This window comes from Prionailurus bengalensis, chromosome D4 (assembly GCF_016509475.1).
Source record: "Prionailurus bengalensis isolate Pbe53 chromosome D4, Fcat_Pben_1.1_paternal_pri, whole genome shotgun sequence".
Lineage (NCBI taxonomy): Eukaryota > Metazoa > Chordata > Mammalia > Carnivora > Felidae > Prionailurus > Prionailurus bengalensis.
This window is the reverse complement of record NC_057359.1, coordinates 79,851,152-79,870,123: the sequence shown is the minus strand read 5'-3', so window position 1 is coordinate 79,870,123 and position 18,972 is coordinate 79,851,152. Positions and strand designations below refer to the sequence as shown.

At 51.1% G+C, this 18,972-nt stretch overlaps 1 protein-coding gene across 6 annotated transcripts in view; it reads left to right on the top strand.

Moving 5' to 3' along the window:
• Window positions 1-18,972, top strand: part of CDK5RAP2 (CDK5 regulatory subunit associated protein 2) — a 172,390-nt gene that overhangs the window by 82,002 nt on the left and 71,416 nt on the right. For all 6 annotated transcript variants that reach the window (XM_043566251.1, XM_043566256.1, XM_043566252.1 and 3 more), the window contains 4 exons: window positions 5,605-5,702; window positions 10,443-10,573; window positions 11,667-11,776; window positions 14,101-14,229. In XM_043566251.1, coding sequence (XP_043422186.1) covers window positions 5,605-5,702; window positions 10,443-10,573; window positions 11,667-11,776; window positions 14,101-14,229 — 468 coding nt within the window. The remainder of the gene's footprint in view (window positions 1-5,604; window positions 5,703-10,442; window positions 10,574-11,666; window positions 11,777-14,100; window positions 14,230-18,972) is intronic.

The following is an 18,972-nucleotide window of genomic DNA, read 5'->3' as shown; positions in this document are numbered from 1 at the left end:
ACAGCCTGCAGTTTCCTTCCCCTCGCGCCCCCCCCCCCCCCCATGAGAAAGGTATGCTTTTTAGACCGTAGTTCGTTTTTTGTAGAAAACGTGGATTTCTCCTGTTGTGCCCTCGGCCACTTTGTGTTGATTTAGGGTTTATCCTCTGCCCATTTCTACAAAGAACTTGAGGCTATGATGAGGTCTCCATGGAGTCTGGGCGGTCTCTGTTGCCTCTGATCACTGTGTGATCCTGAGAATTAATGCTGGACGATCAGGGAATTGAAGAACAGAGAGTAAACCACACTGACCGTATTTAACTTGCCTCAGCCAAAGATTTATAGCTTGGCTGTTGACATGGTTGGGACAGCGCTGCTGAATTTCCTGAGTATCCAAACAAATGTGTTTGTTGCCGAGCTGTGACATAGCTACCAAAGTAGACACCATCCATCTAGCAGGCCACTAAATTGCCCTGCTTACCAAGAAGTGAGCCGTTAAGCTTTCTCTTTACATATCTGCTACCTCTTCAGGTTGTGGTCTGTGCATGACCTGTGTTTCCTTCTAGTCATTAAGGAAACTGTGCAGAGTAGGAAATGCCCAGGATTTGTGTTGGAACGCCCGTTCTTCTTGCTAGTTCATGACCTTGGGCAAGTCCCTTCATCTCTCTGAAACCCACCCTCCCGATCTGTGAATGGGGGAATTGCATGCTTACCTCCTGATAGAATTGGAAATAATGTAAGTGCATTACTTAAGGGTCTTCTGGTTGCAAGCTGTGAATCCAGCATTGAGTAGTGTGGTCCAAACAGTCACAGCGAAAGGGAGTATTTGTTGGGAGAGCTGAGTAGCCGTGTCTCGGGGAGGGTGAAACTGTGGCAGCCCCGTGGGCAGCAGAGGTCTTGAACCCTCGAGCTCTGTCCTTGACGTGATGCACACCCAGCGTCCCAGACTTCTGGTTTCTCAGTTGAAGTCTCTGCATCCGGAGAGAAAGTCGAACTGGTTCAGTGTGGGTCCAGGGGGCTGGCTCACTGACAGAGGGGGCTTCCAGGGTCTTGCCCCTGTGTTTTAGGGACAGTTTTCAGATGAGAGAGGAGAGGAGGGGTGAGCTGGGTGGTCATTCCAAGGGCTGTGGAGGAACGACTGTGGAGTCAGACACAGGTAGGTGTGTGGCTGTCATACTCTCCTTCGGGGTGAGAGACCTCCCGTCTGGGCTGTGTCTTGTTCCTCGTCTGGGGGGCAGGAGGGAGGGTGGGGGTGGCTGCTTGTCGCTCCCTTCTGGGCAGCCTGGCCCTCTGCCTCTACGCTGAGGAGATCCACTGGTTTGTGAGCTCTGCTGAGGGAGCCAGATGACTTCATTCTAATGGGGCATGATTCAACACAGGGGAGTAGGTGAATGATGAAATGGGACCCAAATGGCTCTGAAGAGTTCATTTATTTAACATGGGTGAGCTATTTGCTTCTAGGAAGACGTTGACTCACTCTGACTTCCATTATGCAAAATACCCACAGGAATCTCTGCTCTTAAGATCCGTATCGGTCCCTGTGTTCTCCGCTTACCCATTTCGTGCAGATCACCCATTTTCTTGCAGATTCCTGAAAGTGCCGTGTTTGCGCCTCTCTCTGTGCCTTCGCACGTGCTGTTCCATCTGCCTGGAGTGGCTTTTGTGTCCTTGTTTACTGGGTGACTCCTAAACATCCCTGAAGGAGCCCCTGTGGTGTCGCCTTCCCTGCCCCTGCTTAGCAGTGACGTCTCCTCTTCCTCCCTGGCGCTCAGGACTTTGCACGCCCATCCTTGTGTTGGCGTTATGGGATCCCCATAACACCCATCACCATAACACCCGAGTGGTGCCCCTCACCCAGGCCCTTACACACCGTGGATGGCACCAGTCTGTGGCAGCATTTGGTCTGTGCCAGGTACTGTTCCTGGCTTGGGACATGGCTGCCCACAAGGGGCCGTCGGACCTGTCGGCAGGTGGTTGGTACGCTTGCCCCGGGGTGAAAGTGAACCAGTGCCGTGGGCGCTGGAAGAGGGCATTTTTCTCTGTCAAGCAAGGCTTCCTGGTGAGAATGTGGCCTAAGCAGACCCCGTAAGGTGCTTGGGAGTGTGTCAGTGGAGAGGGGTGAATGATGGTCTCTGCGGGGCGGGGGTGGGGGTCGTTCCTCTGGAGCTTGGACGGAGGGGTTCCTCTGTTCCACTGAGGAGGAAGAGCGGGGGGAAGGGAAGTGCAGGTGTGGGCAGCTGGCAGGTGGGGGTGGGGGGTTCGAAGAGCTGCCGGGCGAGAAGGCCGGAGGGGAGCTGAGCCAGGCATCCGGCCCTCGCCTTGCAGCGGGTGGTCCTCTGGGGCCCCGCCCACCACCCTCCGGTTAAGACACGGGGCCTGGGCGCACACACTCCACTTCTTGGCTGGCTTTGCAGTTACATACGTAAGCACAGACTCTGACCGCCGCTTGTCAGCTGGACGGCCTCAAACAAATGTTCCCTCTCAGACAGTCAGTTTCGTCATCTGAAAAATGGGAGGATTAACACGCTTCCCTGGTTTCCGTCAGACACGATCTGTGTCCCAAGTGCCTAGCATAGCGCCAAAACGTGGGAACAGAAGTTACGGCTGACGTTATCGAGTGTTTATCTTGTACCGGTCATCACCCTGAGAACTTTGTAGAGATGAGCTCATTCGGTCTCCTTCACTGCCCTGTGAGTGACGTAGAATCATTACCTTCCTTTAGAGGTGTGCATATTGAAGCACAGAGAGGTTGAGGAACTTGCTGAAGGTCACACAGTTAGTAAGGTCACACCCTCCTAACTATCCCTGCCCTTCATGGTAGGTGCTCAAGAAGCAGTAGGTTTGTTTTAACGTTTGTTTGTTTTGAAGAGAGCGCGAGTGAGGGAGGTACAGAGAGAGAGGGAGCAGAGGATCTGAAGCAGGCTCTGTGCTGACAGCAGAGAGCCCAGCGTGGGGCTCGAACTCACAAAACTGTGAGAGCGCGACCTGAGCCAGAGTCGGACGTTCAACCGACCGAGCCGTTCAGGCAAGAGGCAGTAGTTTTTTAAATTTTCTTCATCATTGTTGGCTGCCTTTCGTGTGGTTGACAGTGACAGTGATTCCCTGCCAAGCACCCCAGTGCGTCGCATCCATTCTGGGGCATGGGTGGCTGGACTGAAGAGCTCAGACCTCAGGGCCTGGCTGCCTGGGTCCGTGCCCTGCCTTTCCACCTGACCTTGGCTGCCGTCAGCCCTCTGTGCCGCAGCTCCCTCATCGCGGAAATGAGGAGGGTGGTGACACCTCAGCTCCCTGGGTCGTCGGGAGGCCTGAGAAAATGCCCAGGGAGCACTGAGCACAGTGGCTGACACCGTCTTGTTATCCTGTTCAATTCTTCCCCGGGCTCTTCTCGGGGACCCTCTGTTGACGCACATGGTGTGTACAGGTGGGAGCCGAGAGAATCCCACGTGACACTGTTGCTGTGCACAAAAGGCATATGGGAGCTCCCTGTGCCAGGGACATGTGGCATGATTTACAAAAGGGCCCGACATTTCTAGCAGTCTGGGTACCTAACTTCTCATGACCGAGCTGGTGGTTTAGCATTTGGAACCCTTAATTAGCAGGTGGTGCCTTTGCCTTGTCTTGTTCAGGGCGAGGGGCCTGGTGGTGTTCTCGCGGGTCAGGGGCCCCTAACCTTTCCTTGCCCTCTGCATCCCTGCGGCCGGCAGTCTGCGGAAGCCAGGGATCTCTTCCCTGGAAAGGTCTTCCAATGCATAAAATATATGCACAGGATTATAAAGGAAGCCAATTACTTTGAAATTCAGTCATCAGACTATTGAAAAAAAATCTGCTTTGGAAATGGTGCTTCTTTATTAACGCATTAAATGACGGGGTCTCACGATGAGTATAGTGACTGCTGTAGTTCTGAAGCGGTGGTAAAATGAATATTTTAAGATAACTTGAGATGCCTGTAACACATACAGGGTCCCTGCGTTTCTTTGGGATGACACTGTCACAGGAAAACACCAACACGGCTGTGGTGCAGTAACCGTGCTCCTTCGGGTCCAGTCAGGTGTCCACCCGTGTCCCAGGCGGTATCTTAACTTTAGGAGAAGGCATAGGTCAGTGGGAAGTACAAGGGCTGCTTGCTGTTCTAGTCTCCCCACGACCTGAGCACCTCCCTCGAGCATTTAGGGAGCATCTTGTCCACGCAGGACGCTGCCCCAGTCTGCGCATGTTAACTTTATTTAGCGTTCTTCCCTTGTCTTGGAATAATTTCAGATTTATAGGCAGGTTTCGAGGATAAAGGATTTTACCTTTCCTGAGGCCTCTGAGAGCAAGTGGCCCACGGGAAGCCCTGTCCCCTCTGAGTCCCCTAGCGTGTATTTCCCGTAAGCGGGGACACTGACCTGTGTGCCATGGTGCAGCCGTCAAGGGCAGGGACTAGGCCGACTCCTCCCCGCCTTCTAATCCTCAGACTCACGGGTGCTTCGCTGCTCGTCCCGTAAAGCCCTTTGTGGCCAGAGGATCTGATTCGGGATCGCACGTTGCTTTGTCGTGATTCTTTAGTCTTCAGTCTGGGGCAGTTTCTCGGTCTTACCCTTGACTTTCATGCCCTTCATAATTTTTTTTTTCAACGTTTTTATTTATTTTTGGGACAGAGAGAGACAGAGCATGAACGGGGGAGGGGCAGAGAGAGAGGGAGACACAGAATCGGAAACAGGCTCCAGGCTCCGAGCCATCAGCCCAGAGCCCGACGCGGGGCTCAAACTCACGGACCGCGAGATCGTGACCTGGCTGAAGTCGGACGCTTAACCGACTGCGCCACCCAGGCGCCCCAGCCCTTCATAATTTTGAAGTGTCCAGGCCAGTCATATGTAGAATGTCCTTCGGGTTGAGTTTGTCTGATGTTGCTGGGTTGATCGGGTTCAGGCAGGTGTATTTGGTGGGAATATCCTCTCATCACAGCCTGTTGGTCCCCAATTTAGATTTGTCTCATTACCGGCCACGCTGACTTTGACGGCTTTATGCAGGTGGCGCCTGCTAGGTGTCTTGTCCTTTGTAATTGGTCAGCATTTTGAGGTGTTTTGAGCCTATGTAAATACACTGATATTCTTCAAACTTTCACCCATTTGCGTTAGCTGGCTACCTCAGGTCACATAAGTAGGTTCCAGAGATACCCCCCTTAGATCCCTTTGTCATCACTCTGTTCCGGATGCCTTTAGAAGCGGCTCACTTGGCCTTTTCTGTTTTAATGTAAGTCCCTTGTCCCTTTTGGTTGATGAACTTCTATTCTCCGGAGCAAGAGCAACGTGGAGAGGCGTTCTCTGTGGTGTTGCGAAAACGATGACCAGCCGCTTGGAGGGGAGGCAGTTTCACGACTGGTGGATCGGGTGACAGCGATGATCCTTTTATAGCAGCCACTCGGTGTTGGAAGCACAGCACTGGGCTTTGTTCCGAGGGACGTGGCGGGCAGTCATTCCCCACTCCTCCTGCAGGTGGTGCTCTGCGACCGTGGCCTGCCCGACAGCCTGGCACCCGGGATCACCTCCGTTTGGATTTAGAAACTACCCACATATGTTTGCATAACGTCAGGATGGACTCTTTTACAGTTCTCCCCTTAATGTCAGATGCCCGTTGTCATTTCCAGGAAAAGCAACAATTAGACTATGAAGAGCTGATTCAAGTCTTAAAGAAGGAGCAGGACATCTATACTCACCTGGTAAAATCTCTGCAGAACCCAGACAGGTAAGGTTACTGTTTGCACCTCACACTCCTACGTAGACACACGCATTCCGAATAAATACGGTTGGCGTCTGAGGCAGCAAAGCCATCCTGGTTTGGTCAGGAAGCTTAGATGATGCTTGGATGATGGTTGCCTGACTTACATCGGGTAAACCTATTTTATATCGAGAAGCGTCTGACTTTGGGGTTGATTTCTTTCATTCTCATGAACTCAGGATAAAAATAACATGACAATAATTTCTCAGTAATCTATAGTGCCTTCTTAATAGATATAGAAATACTTCCATGTGTGTTATCTCGTAACGATTGTTACCCTGTTTCCCATAAGGCCACGAAGACCGAGGGAGGTTGAGTGTCTTTTCCAAAGTTACACAGGTGGTGAGTGACCAAACCCAGGGGGCTCATACAAGGTTCTGGAGCGACTTGTGTCTTTATAGAACTGCTGAAATGATTTGGTGCCTGTGAGGTGTGGTGACGAGAGCCCCCCGCGGGCGAGTGCTCTTGTTCTGTCCCGGCTCTGTGTCCGCGGGCAGGTGGCCCACTCTGTCCGGGGCCTCTGTTCGCCAGTGCAGGAATGGCCTGGGTAATTTTTCACCTCACAAAGAACTCTCTCTACACAGTAGGGGTAGTTACGGGTGAGAGGATACGGTTCATTTCAAAACTATACAGAAGTGAGGGAGGTGGGTTGGGGACACCGAGGGAGCGAGAGCGGCCATGGCTGCCCGGTGGTCAGGGCTGGGCTGTGAGTAGACGGGCAGGGGCTCATTGTATTAGCTTTCTTCGTTTGTGTCTGTTTAAAAGTCTCCATAATAAAAAGTTAAGGTATTTGTCCCCTTACTGCTCCTTCTAAGACTTTCACTCTGGCTGGAATGGTCTTCCATTCCTTCCTTCACCAGGGCCTGGGCCGTGTGCCCTCCTGCTTCTGGCTTCGCACCGTTTCCACAGCCTGCCTTTGTCTCCCAGAGGTCCTTGAGGATTCATCTGGAGGGCTACCCTCGTGAGGAGGCTGTCCCCAGGATGGTTGTCGTCGTGAGTTTTCTGCCCTCGCAGCTGCCTTTGCCACCCTCTGGGCACGTGTCTGTAACTGGCCTGCCTCCTCGTGGGGACCCTGCGCCCCCCTCCGGGTGGGATCCTGTGTCGCTCAGCTCCATTTCCCCCGTGCCTGTCACCGCGGCTGGGGCGGAGTAGCCACGCAGGAAGCGTGAGTGGACGGGCCCCCCACCCCCCGCCTGGTCTTCTGAGAGATGACATAATTTTCAGATTTGTTGATCTGAAATGAATTTAGAGAAAATGGAAACATGCCGATGAGATTCTGGGAGTAGGCGTCACTCTGTAAAAGTGGGCCTTTTCCAGAAGCCTCAGCAGCTCGGAGTTTTTACAGGGGGTGGGGCCGGTGAAGCTGGGAAACTCGGGGGCAGCAGACCAAGTCGGGTTACCTGGGCAGCTTCTCTGGGTCCTGGGCCGTGTGGGGTGCTTGGCACTATCTCAGCTTTTACTGCTCTCTTCCAGAAGCGCCTTCCCCTGCCCTGGTGTGACGGCCAACAGTGTCTCCAGATAGTGCCACATATCTCTTGGGAGGTTAATTGTCCCCAGATGGGAATCCCTGCTGTAACTCCCGAGAATCAGAAAGTTTGGCTTATAAATACCCTCTTTTCTTTCGGGAGTTGCTCAGATGTATGGAAAGAGGGAAACGCCTGTCGAGTTGTCCCGTGTGTGTTGGGCCCTGTGCTGAGCTCTTTCCCATGCAGCTCTCGTTTCATCCTCAGAACAGTCCCGAAGGAAAGGTATCAGCCCCATTTCACAGATGAGGAAGGCAGGGCTCCGGCAGTTTGACCGACCTGCCCGAGGTCCGGAGCGGTGGTGCCGTCGGGAGCTTGGCTCCGGCTCCTCGTTTCTGCCTCCCCCTGCCTCCACGTTGCAGAAGGAGGAATGCGCAGGGCTTTTGTTTCTTTCCAGGAGAAACACCTTTTGTTCCACCAACTCCTCACACCTGGAAAAGGCCCTGGAGTTAGGGGAACATAAATGACAGGCACAGGAGCAACAGCGGTGTACTTTTCACCCTGTCAGGAGACGGAGGGGGGAGTGCAGCCGGTCGCGTTCCTCCGCCCTCATCGCAAGAGCTGCGTGGAAACACGCTCCTTTTTTTTTTTTTCCTCCTGCTGAAATGTCTCTGCAGCACGGCTGCATCCGAGCGAGTGCTGTGACACCTCCGTGAGGTTTTCCATCAGCCTTACAAATTGATCATTATGATTGTCTTGAAATGGAACTAGGCACAGGTTGCTGGTAGAGCCCCTTCCCTTGCAAGGGGGCTGCTTCACAATGAACCATCGTCAAAGCAGCGAGCATAGACGATTAGACATAACGGTTTATTTTCCTTCCGATGTATGTTGATTTATGTGCGCGGTTCGAGGGGTGGAGCTGGAAGAAATCTCTGAAGGAGAGGGGGGCTTGAGTCTCAAGCCCAGATGTTTGGAGCAGTTGCTGCTAATTCTAACCCTTTGGGGGCTCTGGATCCCTTTTGAAAAATCTGATGAAAGCTCACGGGCCCTCTCTTTAGAAAAATCCACATGTTCTTAAGTATTCGCATGCGGTTTCAAGGTGTTGATGGACCCTCTTAAGGAACCAAAGGTCAGACGCTGGACAGAGAGTGATGTATTTCTCAGTATTTAAAAGAGGAGGCTTTCTGATGTGTTAAGGTGTTTTGCTAGTCTCGAAAAATGTTCATATATTTTGTTTTAAGTTTATCTGTTTATTTTGATAGAGAATGTGTGAGTGAACGGGGGAGAGACAGAGGGCGAGAATCCCAAGCAGGCTCCGCACTGGCAGTGTGGTTTGGAAATGTGGTGCCCCAAAATATGTTCATGTACTTTGACCCAGCGGTTGCACTGCTGGGAATTGGTCTTAAGAAACGAACCTGAATGTGAAAAGGCTTTAGGCACGGAGATGTTCAGTGAAACATCGCTTATGTTATTCAGACGTTGGCCGGGGTCTCTGTTCCTCTGAGAGCTGGGGGCACTCAGTTAGATCCCTGCCAGGTGCCACGTCAGTAGGAATCCAGAGCCCATCTGGTGGGTCTGTACTGCCCCAAGTCAGTGGCCACGAGCCATGGGACTATTTACATCTGAATTAAGAAAAATGCGGCATTCCGTTCCCCAGAATGTTAGCCACATTTCAACTGCTCAGTAGGCACATTTAGCCCGCGGCTACCATATTAGTGCATAGACAGAACACTTCTAACTTCCAGAAGTTCTGTTGGACAGCAGAGTCCTGCAGATTCTGGGAGGTGTGCATTTTCATGGCCTCTTGTGAATTCTGGGCTCTCTGTCATGCAGGCTCTCTGTGCAGGTCACACTGTGTCACACAGACCCAGATGTGAGACTTGACACGCATTCACTCCACTATGCTTCTGTGAATGGGGCTGACCTATCACAATGGAGTTCTGTTGGTCCCTAAATTGGTCCTTCTCTTCCTCCCATTATCAACTCCCTTCCTTCCTCCTTCTTTCTTTCTTTCTTTCTTTCTTTCTTTCTTTCTTTCTTTCTTTCTTTCTTTCTTTCTTCTTCCTTTCCTTTCCTTTCTTTACTTTCCTTCCTTCCTTCCTTCCTTCCTTCCTTCCTTCCTTCGTGCCCCTCGTTTTTACCCCCAGTACTACCTCTTTCAGGAATGACACATTTCGCTCTTCTCACTTGTCCCCTCTTCTGAAGTCTGGGTGCCAGGTGACACGCAGGCCCTGGAGAGCCTCCCCATCCACACCCAAGCCCTTGTGAGGTATTACTCCAAACAGAGAAGTGTTCTGGGCAATTACGTTATTTCTCTTTATTTACACCTGTAGTAAAAACTTGGAAATGACCCAAATGTCCACTAATAGAGGATGAGTTGGAATAAACGGTGGGAAGTTTACCTGATTAATGTTACATAGTCACTGAAAATGATGCTTGCAAATAATTTCCAAAAATGTAGGGAACTATTTAAGTGAGGAATGCACAATTCAGTATCTGGCAACAACTACTATTTTCACCTTGTAAGGGTGAACGCTCAAGGAAAAAGATTGGGAGGAAATGCAGTCTGGGGGCGCCTGGCTGCCTATCAGTAGAACATGCAACTCTTGATCTCGGGGTTGTGAGTTCGAGTCCCATGTTGGGATTAGAGATTACTTAAAAATAAATAAAATCTTAAACAAGGAAATGTAGTCTGCCATGTGTTAACTGGTCGTTAATTCATGTTAGTTAATGTAATTTTTGTTTTCTTATACTTTTGTATTTTAAATTTTCTGTAAACAAGTAAATCCAAATTTCATAACCAATAAAAAAAAACCCCACTGATGACATAACAATCAAAGGGAGGCTTGCTGGCTTTTGCATTTTTTTAATTAATTAATTAATTTACTTAAAGTTTATTTTTATTTGAGAGAGAGAGAGCAAGCAGGGGAGGGGCAGAGAGAGAGGGAGAGAGTCAGAATCCCAACTAGGCTCTGTGCTGACAGGGCTCGAACTCCTCAACTGCAAGCTGAAATCAAGAGTCGGACACTCAACCGACTGAGCCACCCAGGCGCCCCGGCTTTTGTCATTTGAAACGCAGATAGGTCTGTGTAAAAATTTCTGGTGTCTTCGGGTGATGTATGGAAGTGTTGAATCACTATATTTAGTCCATACCTAAAAGCAATGTTACCCAGCGTGTTAACTAACTGGAATTTAAATAAGAACTTAAAAAAAAAAAAAAATCCTGGTGTCTTGTTTTACGAAGCATCAACAGCCTGCAGGCCGAGCTGAGCAGCATTTTCGCTCTGCGGACGCAGCTGGAGCAGGATGTGCTCTCCTGTCGGAATTTGCAAAGGACCCTGGAGGAGCAGATCAGTGACATTCGGAGGCGGGAAGGTACGTGCCCTCTTGCATGTGTTTCCCTTTGGCTTTTCCACGTGGAGGGCCTTGGCTGAGCTTGAAGAAAGTCCTAAAACTTAAGTAGGGGATGGGGAAGGCACGGGATTTCCTCTGGGTTCTGTGTTAACGTTGGCTCTCCCAGTCTGCGTCCACCTGGCTTTGGCCTTGGTGCAAAGGCCCAGCGCGTCACGTCCGTGCCTCAGAGGGTGTGCGGGGGGGTGGTACCTCGCTGCCTCTGCCGCGCTCTCATCACTTGGTGCTTCTAGATCCGCGTCACCTCAGGGCCCACCACGTCTGGGCTCTGCCTACCGGGGTACCCACTGCAAAGCCTGCACCACACAGACCCACAGCCTGGAGGTTGCCGTTTTGCGTTGAAACTTTGCGTTTAGCGTTGTCATGACCACAGAGGGATTCATTAGGGAGGGACACAGGGTGAGGGGGTGAGGAGCCTGTGGTCTTTGCATTGCTCTGCTCATCACAGCAGCACTTGGCATGCTCCCCCCAACCCCCCCCATTGGGATGTGACGTTTGCTGCAGAGGAAGCAGACCCTTACGTAGGTGACCGGAGATTCTCTTCTCTTAGATCTAGCAGCCCATTTTCTGTACTTGGTGTGCTCACTACCACAGAGGGCTCCGGGGCCAGTGAAAGATACATCGGGCACGTGTATTTCCCTGGAGTGCTACCCTTGATGGTCACATCTCATTTTCCTGTTTTCTTACCTAAACAGAATCACTCCCCCATTTAAACCGAAACCACCATTTGCCTGTGCCGCTCAGAATGCTCCCTAGGTGCAGCACTTCGTGTGCAAATTATAATTCAGAAAAGGCCGCAGTGAACGCCTGCAGCCCATGATGAAACCATACATTGAGATATCAGCCTGTAGAGAAAGAGGGAAAATTACTTTTGCTCCAAAGGTGGTGCATTAAACTCCCTATTTGTACTTATTCCCCCTTGGAGCAACCCCCTGCCCCCCTTCTCCCAATTCAAATTGCCTTACGTGGATTGTACTGGGATTGGTCTTGGAAGGATCTATTTCTGATATTCTTTTGCTCTCCATCGCCTCCCCCCCCTTTTTTTTTTTTTTTGCAGAAGAACCATTTTCATTTTATAGCGATCAAACATCTTATCTGAGTATTTGCCTTGAAGAGCACAATCGGCTTCAAGTGGAACATTTTTCTCAAGAAGAACTTAAGAAAAAGGTATTGACCTGTTAACTTTCCGTGCTTTGTTGGTTATTTGTTGTGTCTTGGGCTCCTGATCCTGAGGTGTAAGATTGTGAAAGCCCCTTTCCTCTCCTTTCTTCCCTCTCTCTCGGCCGGTCTTTGTTCCTTTTTTTAAAAAATTTTTTTTTTCAACGTTTTTTATTTATTTTTGGGACAGAGAGAGACAGAGCATGAGCGGGGGAGGGGCAGAGAGAGAGGGAGACACAGAATCGGAAACAGGCTCCAGGCTCTGAGCCACCAGCCCAGAGCCCGACGCGGGGCTCGAACTCACGGACCGCGAGATCGTGACCTGGCTGAAGTCGGACGCTTAACCGACTGCGCCACCCAGGCGCCCCGTGTTCCTTTGGTGTATGTTACCTCCCGTGCCCTCCCTTGTGCCTGATACCCTCCTTCTCAGGCTTGAGGCCCGGCCCAGTCTTGATCTCCTCTAGGAAATGCTCTCTATCCCTCCCTTAGGTCATTCTCTTCTCTTCTCAGACCTGACTGCATTCGTGTCATGCTCATAATGACCTGGAATGATCTGGTTACTCATCTGTGACCCCATCAGGTTGTGAGCGGCTCGAAGTTAGTGATTGCATTTTATTTATTTTTGATTTTCCAGTATCTACCACACACAGTGGGAGTTAATACCTGCTTTTGGAAAGAATAAAGGTCCAGGTTTGCTGAGTAAATCTTTTTTAAAACTAGAAACCAAGTTTCTCAACCTGTTGGTTGTTGGTGTGGTTAGAGTGGTTTAGTGTTTCAAGAGCCTAAGAACCACTGTGAAGAGTAGGAAATGTGAGCTCAGAGGAGACTGATTTATTATAAAATTACCATATATGTATGACAGATTCGGTTTCTGCCTTTGGCTAGCTGACATTCTGGTAGAGTAGTAGACATGTGAACAAGTAATTGCATTGTGGAGGGTGAGGGTCGCTGAGGTAGGCGGGTGTGCAGGGTATAGGTCGCAAAGGCAGCAGAGGAGGAGGGGTTAATTGCTAGGGGGTCGGGGGATCCTCACTTGATCAGAGGAGGCTTTTCGACAAGTGAGGCCTGAAGTGGGTTTTGAAGGACGAATAGGAGCTTGTCTAGGTGGAGGACTTTTTCAGCAGCAAGAGACGGAGTAGGTGCAAGGCACTAAAAGTAAAAAGTCGAAAGGAGAATTTAAAATTTTTCAGGATTTTGGGAGGAGCGGAGCACGGAGCGCCAAGGCCTCTTAGTTTTGGAAGATAAAGAAAACGAGGATCGCTGACAGCACCTGCGGCAGCGTTAAGGCCAGGAACCAGGTCACTCGCGGTTGGCACTCGGCAGGTGTTTGCGGAGTCAGAGGGTTTTGTTCTTCTCACTCCCGCCTTGCGGGGTGGGTCCAGTTTGTGTTCATGTTTGGCTGTATTGGACATCTGTGTGTAGTCAGGGTGGGACGTCCCACTTTATCTGAGGGGCTAACGATTACTCCGTTAAGAAGCCTGTGAAATGACCGGCCGGCGGGACTTGAAGCTTGCAGGGAACGGAGGTGGCGTCTGCGAACTGCTTATGTACCTGGTCCCGCAAAGCCCTGTCTGGGGGCTCTGGGGCCTCAGCTCCAGGCCCGCTCTGCCTCTGGGGGGCAGCTGCCCTTCCCCACGCGGCGAGGCACCTTGGCCATCCTTGCATGTCATTTAGGCCCCTGGACACCCCCAGCGGGCGAACCGTGGGCAACGAACTTCTTTGTTCGGTGGCTCCTCATTGTAAAATAGGGATAGTCATTCTAGCCTGTCCACCTCCTCAGGACGTTTGTAAGGAATGAATGACTAAAGCTTGCGGGCGTATTTCGGTAGCTGTCGATTGCTTGGTGTTGGAAGACGATTATTATTACTGACATCGCTGGGTAGGTATACAAAGAAGGTCGATGCTGTGAAAGAAGACTGACGCAGTCTCAGAAATGTCCGTCTCGGGGCTTTTCCTCCAGAGGGCCCCAGGTACGAGGCAGAGATCGTATTAGCCGTCGCTAGTGGGGCACGTAGATGGTGCCAACCTCCTCAGTGCACCGTGAGCGTGATCACCTTCAATCCCCACAGTAGCCCATTCCACAGACGAGGAAATGGAGGCTTAGCGCAGGATCACTCTGCCTTGAAGTGGTGGCCGTGGGATTAGAACACAGGCATGCTAGTGGTTTTTCACCGTACCCCGCCTAGCCTGAAGTCTGGAACCAGCTGCCTGAGTCTCCATAATTGTGATGCTGGAGAGTCTGCTCAGGAGAAGGTCTGTGTGCAGGGCCGGGGCCCAGGGGCGCTGAGGTCGGCTCGTGGGTCCCCAGCTCTATCTCTGCTCTTGTCTCTCAGGTTAGTGACCTGATACAGCTGGTGAAGGAACTGTATACAGACAACCAGCACCTGAAGAAAACCATTTTTGATCTCTCCTGCGTGGGTTTCCAGGGGGGTGACGGACCTAAGGCAACAGAGCAAACAGAGGTAAGAAGAAACGTTCGTGTTACGTGCCGACTACAAAACGGTAACCACCCCCCGAATGTCCTCAGACGGCACCTGTCCTGAGGAGGCCCCTGTGGAAGCTGCCTTTGCTGGACGTGGTTTTGAGGGCCCTGCTAGGTCCTCCTCACGTCCGGGTTCTGTCTGCATGGACACGTTGGGCGTATTTTGATACCATTGACTCCCGAGTCGGGCCCTGGGGTCTGGGCCACAGATGGCGCATCTGGATGGGTGGGATGGCCTCAGAGGGATCCAGAGAGTCGCCGCATCACCCAGGTAATTTGGGTGGCGTAGATGCAGCTTTAATGAATGACTCTGTTAACGTGGAAAAGCACATGTGTAAACACATTTTTCATTTTCTTGGTGTATTAATCTTCTGAATTCTCTGCAACTTGTCACTCACGGCCTCTGGACCGGTGGCTCTGACTGGATGTGTGTCGTCCCTTCGTGCACGTAGCCGGGACTCCTGCACTCTGCCTCGTACGGGGGACGTGGTGGGGAGCACACAGCCTGTGCCAGCACAGCCCTCGAGCCCGGCTTCCCGGCTGTGGGAATTTTCTGCCGTTGGCATCGGAAAGCCCGGAAGGGCCACGAAAGGTTAAATCACGGTGTCTCTGCGAGGACCGCAGAGAGCGTGTGGTTCGCTGGGCTCGTGTACCCGCGGGGCGAGTGAGAGGCCCACTCTGTTAGCCGTCCAGCCCCGTGGAGAGAGCGGGGAAGCCTTATCCGGCCTGGTGACATCCGGGCGTCCGATTCTCCGTTCTCGGCCTGTGCGTACAAAAGGGGGCCTGAAGTCGTGTCGCTGAGAAAGAGCCTGTCCCTCCCTTTAGCCCCTAACTGGCCTCGCTCCCCCAAGGGAAGAGCCCTGCCCCGGGCGTCTGTGAAGCCTTTTTCAGGGGACCGGGGTTGTACTGGCCACGAGGTGCGGGAGGACCTTTTGTCTCTGGGTCCCGGGCCCCTCAGTCTTCCTGCTGACGGTTGTCTTGAATTCGGCCTCGCTGGCCAGGTAAAAGGAGGTCTCCTTGCCACATTCCGGGAAAGATCCGTCAGCCTTGAAGCTGTCTCCTCCCGCCTTCAAAGGGGGAGCCGCTCAAAGGTATCTACGTTTCGCTCAGGCCATCTGCTGTCTTTGAGGGAGGGAACGTTATTGATCGTAGCCTCCCGGGCTCCAGATGATTTTGGAAACTAAGAATATCTGCAATCCATTTAGGGAGAAACAAGTCTCTTGGTTTGTTTTCTCCAAGGCAGCATTTTTAATAAGCAGCTCATTCTTCACCCACTTCATTTGAGTCGTAAATGGCGAGTTTGTTTGTTCATTTGCCCTTTGAAAAAAATCTGTTAAATGTCCCATTATGTCCTTTGGAGAACAGAGGCTTTTTCCTCTTCCCACTCTGAGATCTTAATAACCAGCCGATTCGGATTTGAGTCATTTGTCAGATTGCACTTCAGCTTGATGTTCCCTGTGAATACATTTGTCCTGTGTAGCAGTGTTCCATCTTCCCCCGGAATGGGATGGGAGGATCCCAAGATCCGAGTGGGAAGGAGGCTGTTCCCACGCTGATCCTGAGCCGAAAGGTTGCGGGGGGTGAGGGTGGGCTGGCAGAGAGGGGCCGCTGCCTCTCCCCAGGCCAGTTCCCCAGGGGCGCGTGTGGTTCTGCTCAGAGGGGGACCGGAGACACCCAGGCTGTGCACAGCCTTGTCCCAGCAGCCGGGCTCGCGGAGCGGGGGCTGGGCACCATTCCCGCTAAATGAGAAAAAGTCGGGCGGGGCGGGGGAGGGAGGCGGTGGGAAGCAAATCGCTTTTGTGTTTTTAAAATTCAGTATTTTTCTCCAGTGTTTAATTAACCCACAGCATTGGGTTAAAATAGAGAAAAGAAATTACCCCGATCCTGTCACTTTAAAACACGCATAGTTAATTAACATTTTGGAATCCTTCCTTCTCTGTTTGTGTGTATGAACATGTACAGGCCCACAACGCATATACGGTTTCGTTTCCTGTTTCTTCCCAATTGCTGTATTCCAACATAGCATCTTATTTTACCTAACGAAGGCACTGAAATTTAACTGAGCCCCTGATTATTGTTGGACATGTGGATGGTTTCTAGAGAGTCACTCTTTTCAGTTACCTGACGAGGCTCTTTGGACCCAAATCTCTTTCTGGGTTTAGGATTTTTTTCCCCTGAGACTTTATTGGGTATTACGTATCCCAGATACGTAACTTCTAGGTCAAAAGTACAGATGTGGAAAGATACAGGTATAGAAAAGCATACAATTTATTTTCACAGAGGCTCCCCCTGCAACTTTTAATTCGACAAGGGGTCTGAACAGCGAGAGGCCCTTGATACGGTTTGTCGGGTTTGTCCTCAAAACGGATGCCCTGGAATGGGCCCCCTCCAGTTGGCGAAGACCACGCTTACTCCCCGCGTGTGGGCCGTTCGCTTCAAAACCAGCCAAACAAACAAAAGACTGAGGACAGGTGTCCCTCGGTTTTAAAAGTGCCTTAAAATAGTCCCAGATCGGTTTGTCGCTATCTCTTCATGTTTGTTTACTGGTTACTAATTTATGTGCTTGAGAATTGATGCACAGGAGTGACTGGAGCAGCCGGCAGTCAGGGTGCTGCTGAGCCTGCTTTGCGGGCAAACCCCGAGCTGTGTGACGTGTGCCACCGTCCCCTCTAAGGGGCAGGACGTCGGATACGTGCGTCAGTGCGCAGAAGGGCTTAGTCTCTATGAGGACTAACATCCCTATTTGCTTACATCACCATTTTTAGAAACGGCTAGAGAACTAAGATCTTTTTTTAAATTCTTTTCTTCCTGGAGGGCAAACACGGATTGAGGGGCATAATTTAATTGAACGCAGAAATTGGAAGGGCCGTCATTCTGAATCAGAAGTAGGCCTTGTGTGACTCTAGAGGATAGACATGGTACTCCGAAGCAGAAGGTGCTGGTTAAATTCTGCTATTAGTAACAGAATACAATTTCGTTTGTCCGAAGCAGATTTGATTTCATTAAAAGGAGGCGCTTTCTAACCATCTGACTTCCTAAGTTACTATGAATTTTACATGATAGATAAAGAGCCCTCGGCACAGTGCCTGGCGTGCAGTAGGCACTCAGTAAAACAGTTAATTTAATTAAAACATTTTTATTAAGTTTATTTCGAGAGACAGAGACAGCATGAGCGGGCGACGGGTAGAGAGAGGGGGAGAGAGAGAATCCATGCAGAGCCCGACACGGGGCTCAAACTCACGAAACCGCGAGATCGTGACCCGAGCCGAAACCGAGAGTCGGATGCTAACCACCTGAGCCCCGCAGGCGCCCCAGTTTCGTTTAATTTTTTTAGTAAGTTAGTGGCCGAGTTGGGCCTGCAGCCTTCTTCTGGCTCCTGTTCCGTGTTTTCGTGACACCACGGGCCAGTGCTGCCGAAGTTTACCGTGCATGTGACTTTCCCGGGGAATCTCGTTAAAGATTCTGGTTCCGTCAGTCTGGCATGGGGCCCGAGAGTCCACATGTGTCATGAGCTTCTGTTGCTCCGAAGGACACCCTTGGGGCAGCAAGACCAGAGGTAATCCCGAATGCTTTTTGGTCTCAGCTCTCATTTTGAAAGACTCTGTTCATTCCTTTGCTCTTTCAGCAGGTACTTTATTGTGCACCCCACGTTGTTAGAACTCAACGTAGACATGGGCCTGCCCCAGCCGCTACGTCGGGCACAGAAGCTGAGGGGCAGGTACCCCTGGGTGTGGGGAGGACTGCGAAGGAAGAACACGGTGTGCCGAGGGAGTGAGCGGACAGGGGTCCGGCCTTCTCTTGAGGTCGAGGGTAGTTCTTCCTGGAGGAGGAAGGAGAGCCCGAAAAGCAGGTCAAGAAAGAGTAACCCAGGAGGCTGGGGCAGAACCAGGATGGTGCAGACGTTACGGAGCGATGCTTTAAGGAGGGGTGTCCACTAGGGTCAAGTACTGTCAGAAGACTAGAAAAAAGTGGTGGGAAGTTGTCAACGAGTCATTCACGTGTGGAGCGAGGGACATTTCTCTCTGTCCACAACACTTAATTTCTTGGCCGTTGCTGGAAATTGAGTTTACTTTTAATTTTGACCAAGTCGGCAGAGGTAAAGAGAAATGAACGTTGATCCTGCTTTCGCTGTATGGGGTAGTGGTGTGGTTGTGGTTCTGGAAATGAAGAATGGCTTCGAGGCTTTTGAAATTTCAACTGGGAATGACGTGAGTTAACAGTACTGTGCTTAGCTTAACTTAAGGGGAGACCCTTCCTTTCTCCACAGGGTCAGGGATGAGCTTCTCTGTGCCTCTTCCCTGAGCCAGTGTGGGTTCCGTCTGCCGTGTTGGATGGTCTCTGGGGACCTTTCACGTGCAGTTTCTAGAGAGTGTCAGCGACAAAAGCCACAGTGCCGGAGGTGGGGATAGACACTTCTTTCAAGAAGCTCGGAGAGAGGCAGGGACGCTCAGTGACCAGAGCTGTTCGGGAGCAGAGGAGACTGTTGTTTTGGTTTTTAAAGATGGGAGAGACTTTCCCCCAGAATTTTATCCTGAAAACAATTTAAACACCTCCAAGTGAGAAGAACCTGACGGTGAACACCCACACACTCCCCACCTAGATCCTGCTGTTAACACGTCCCACCGCATTCACTCCATCTGATCTTTTTGATACATTTTAATGTAAGTTACAAATACCCGTGCCTTTCCCCTGAAATACTTAAACACGAGTATCTTAACTTCAG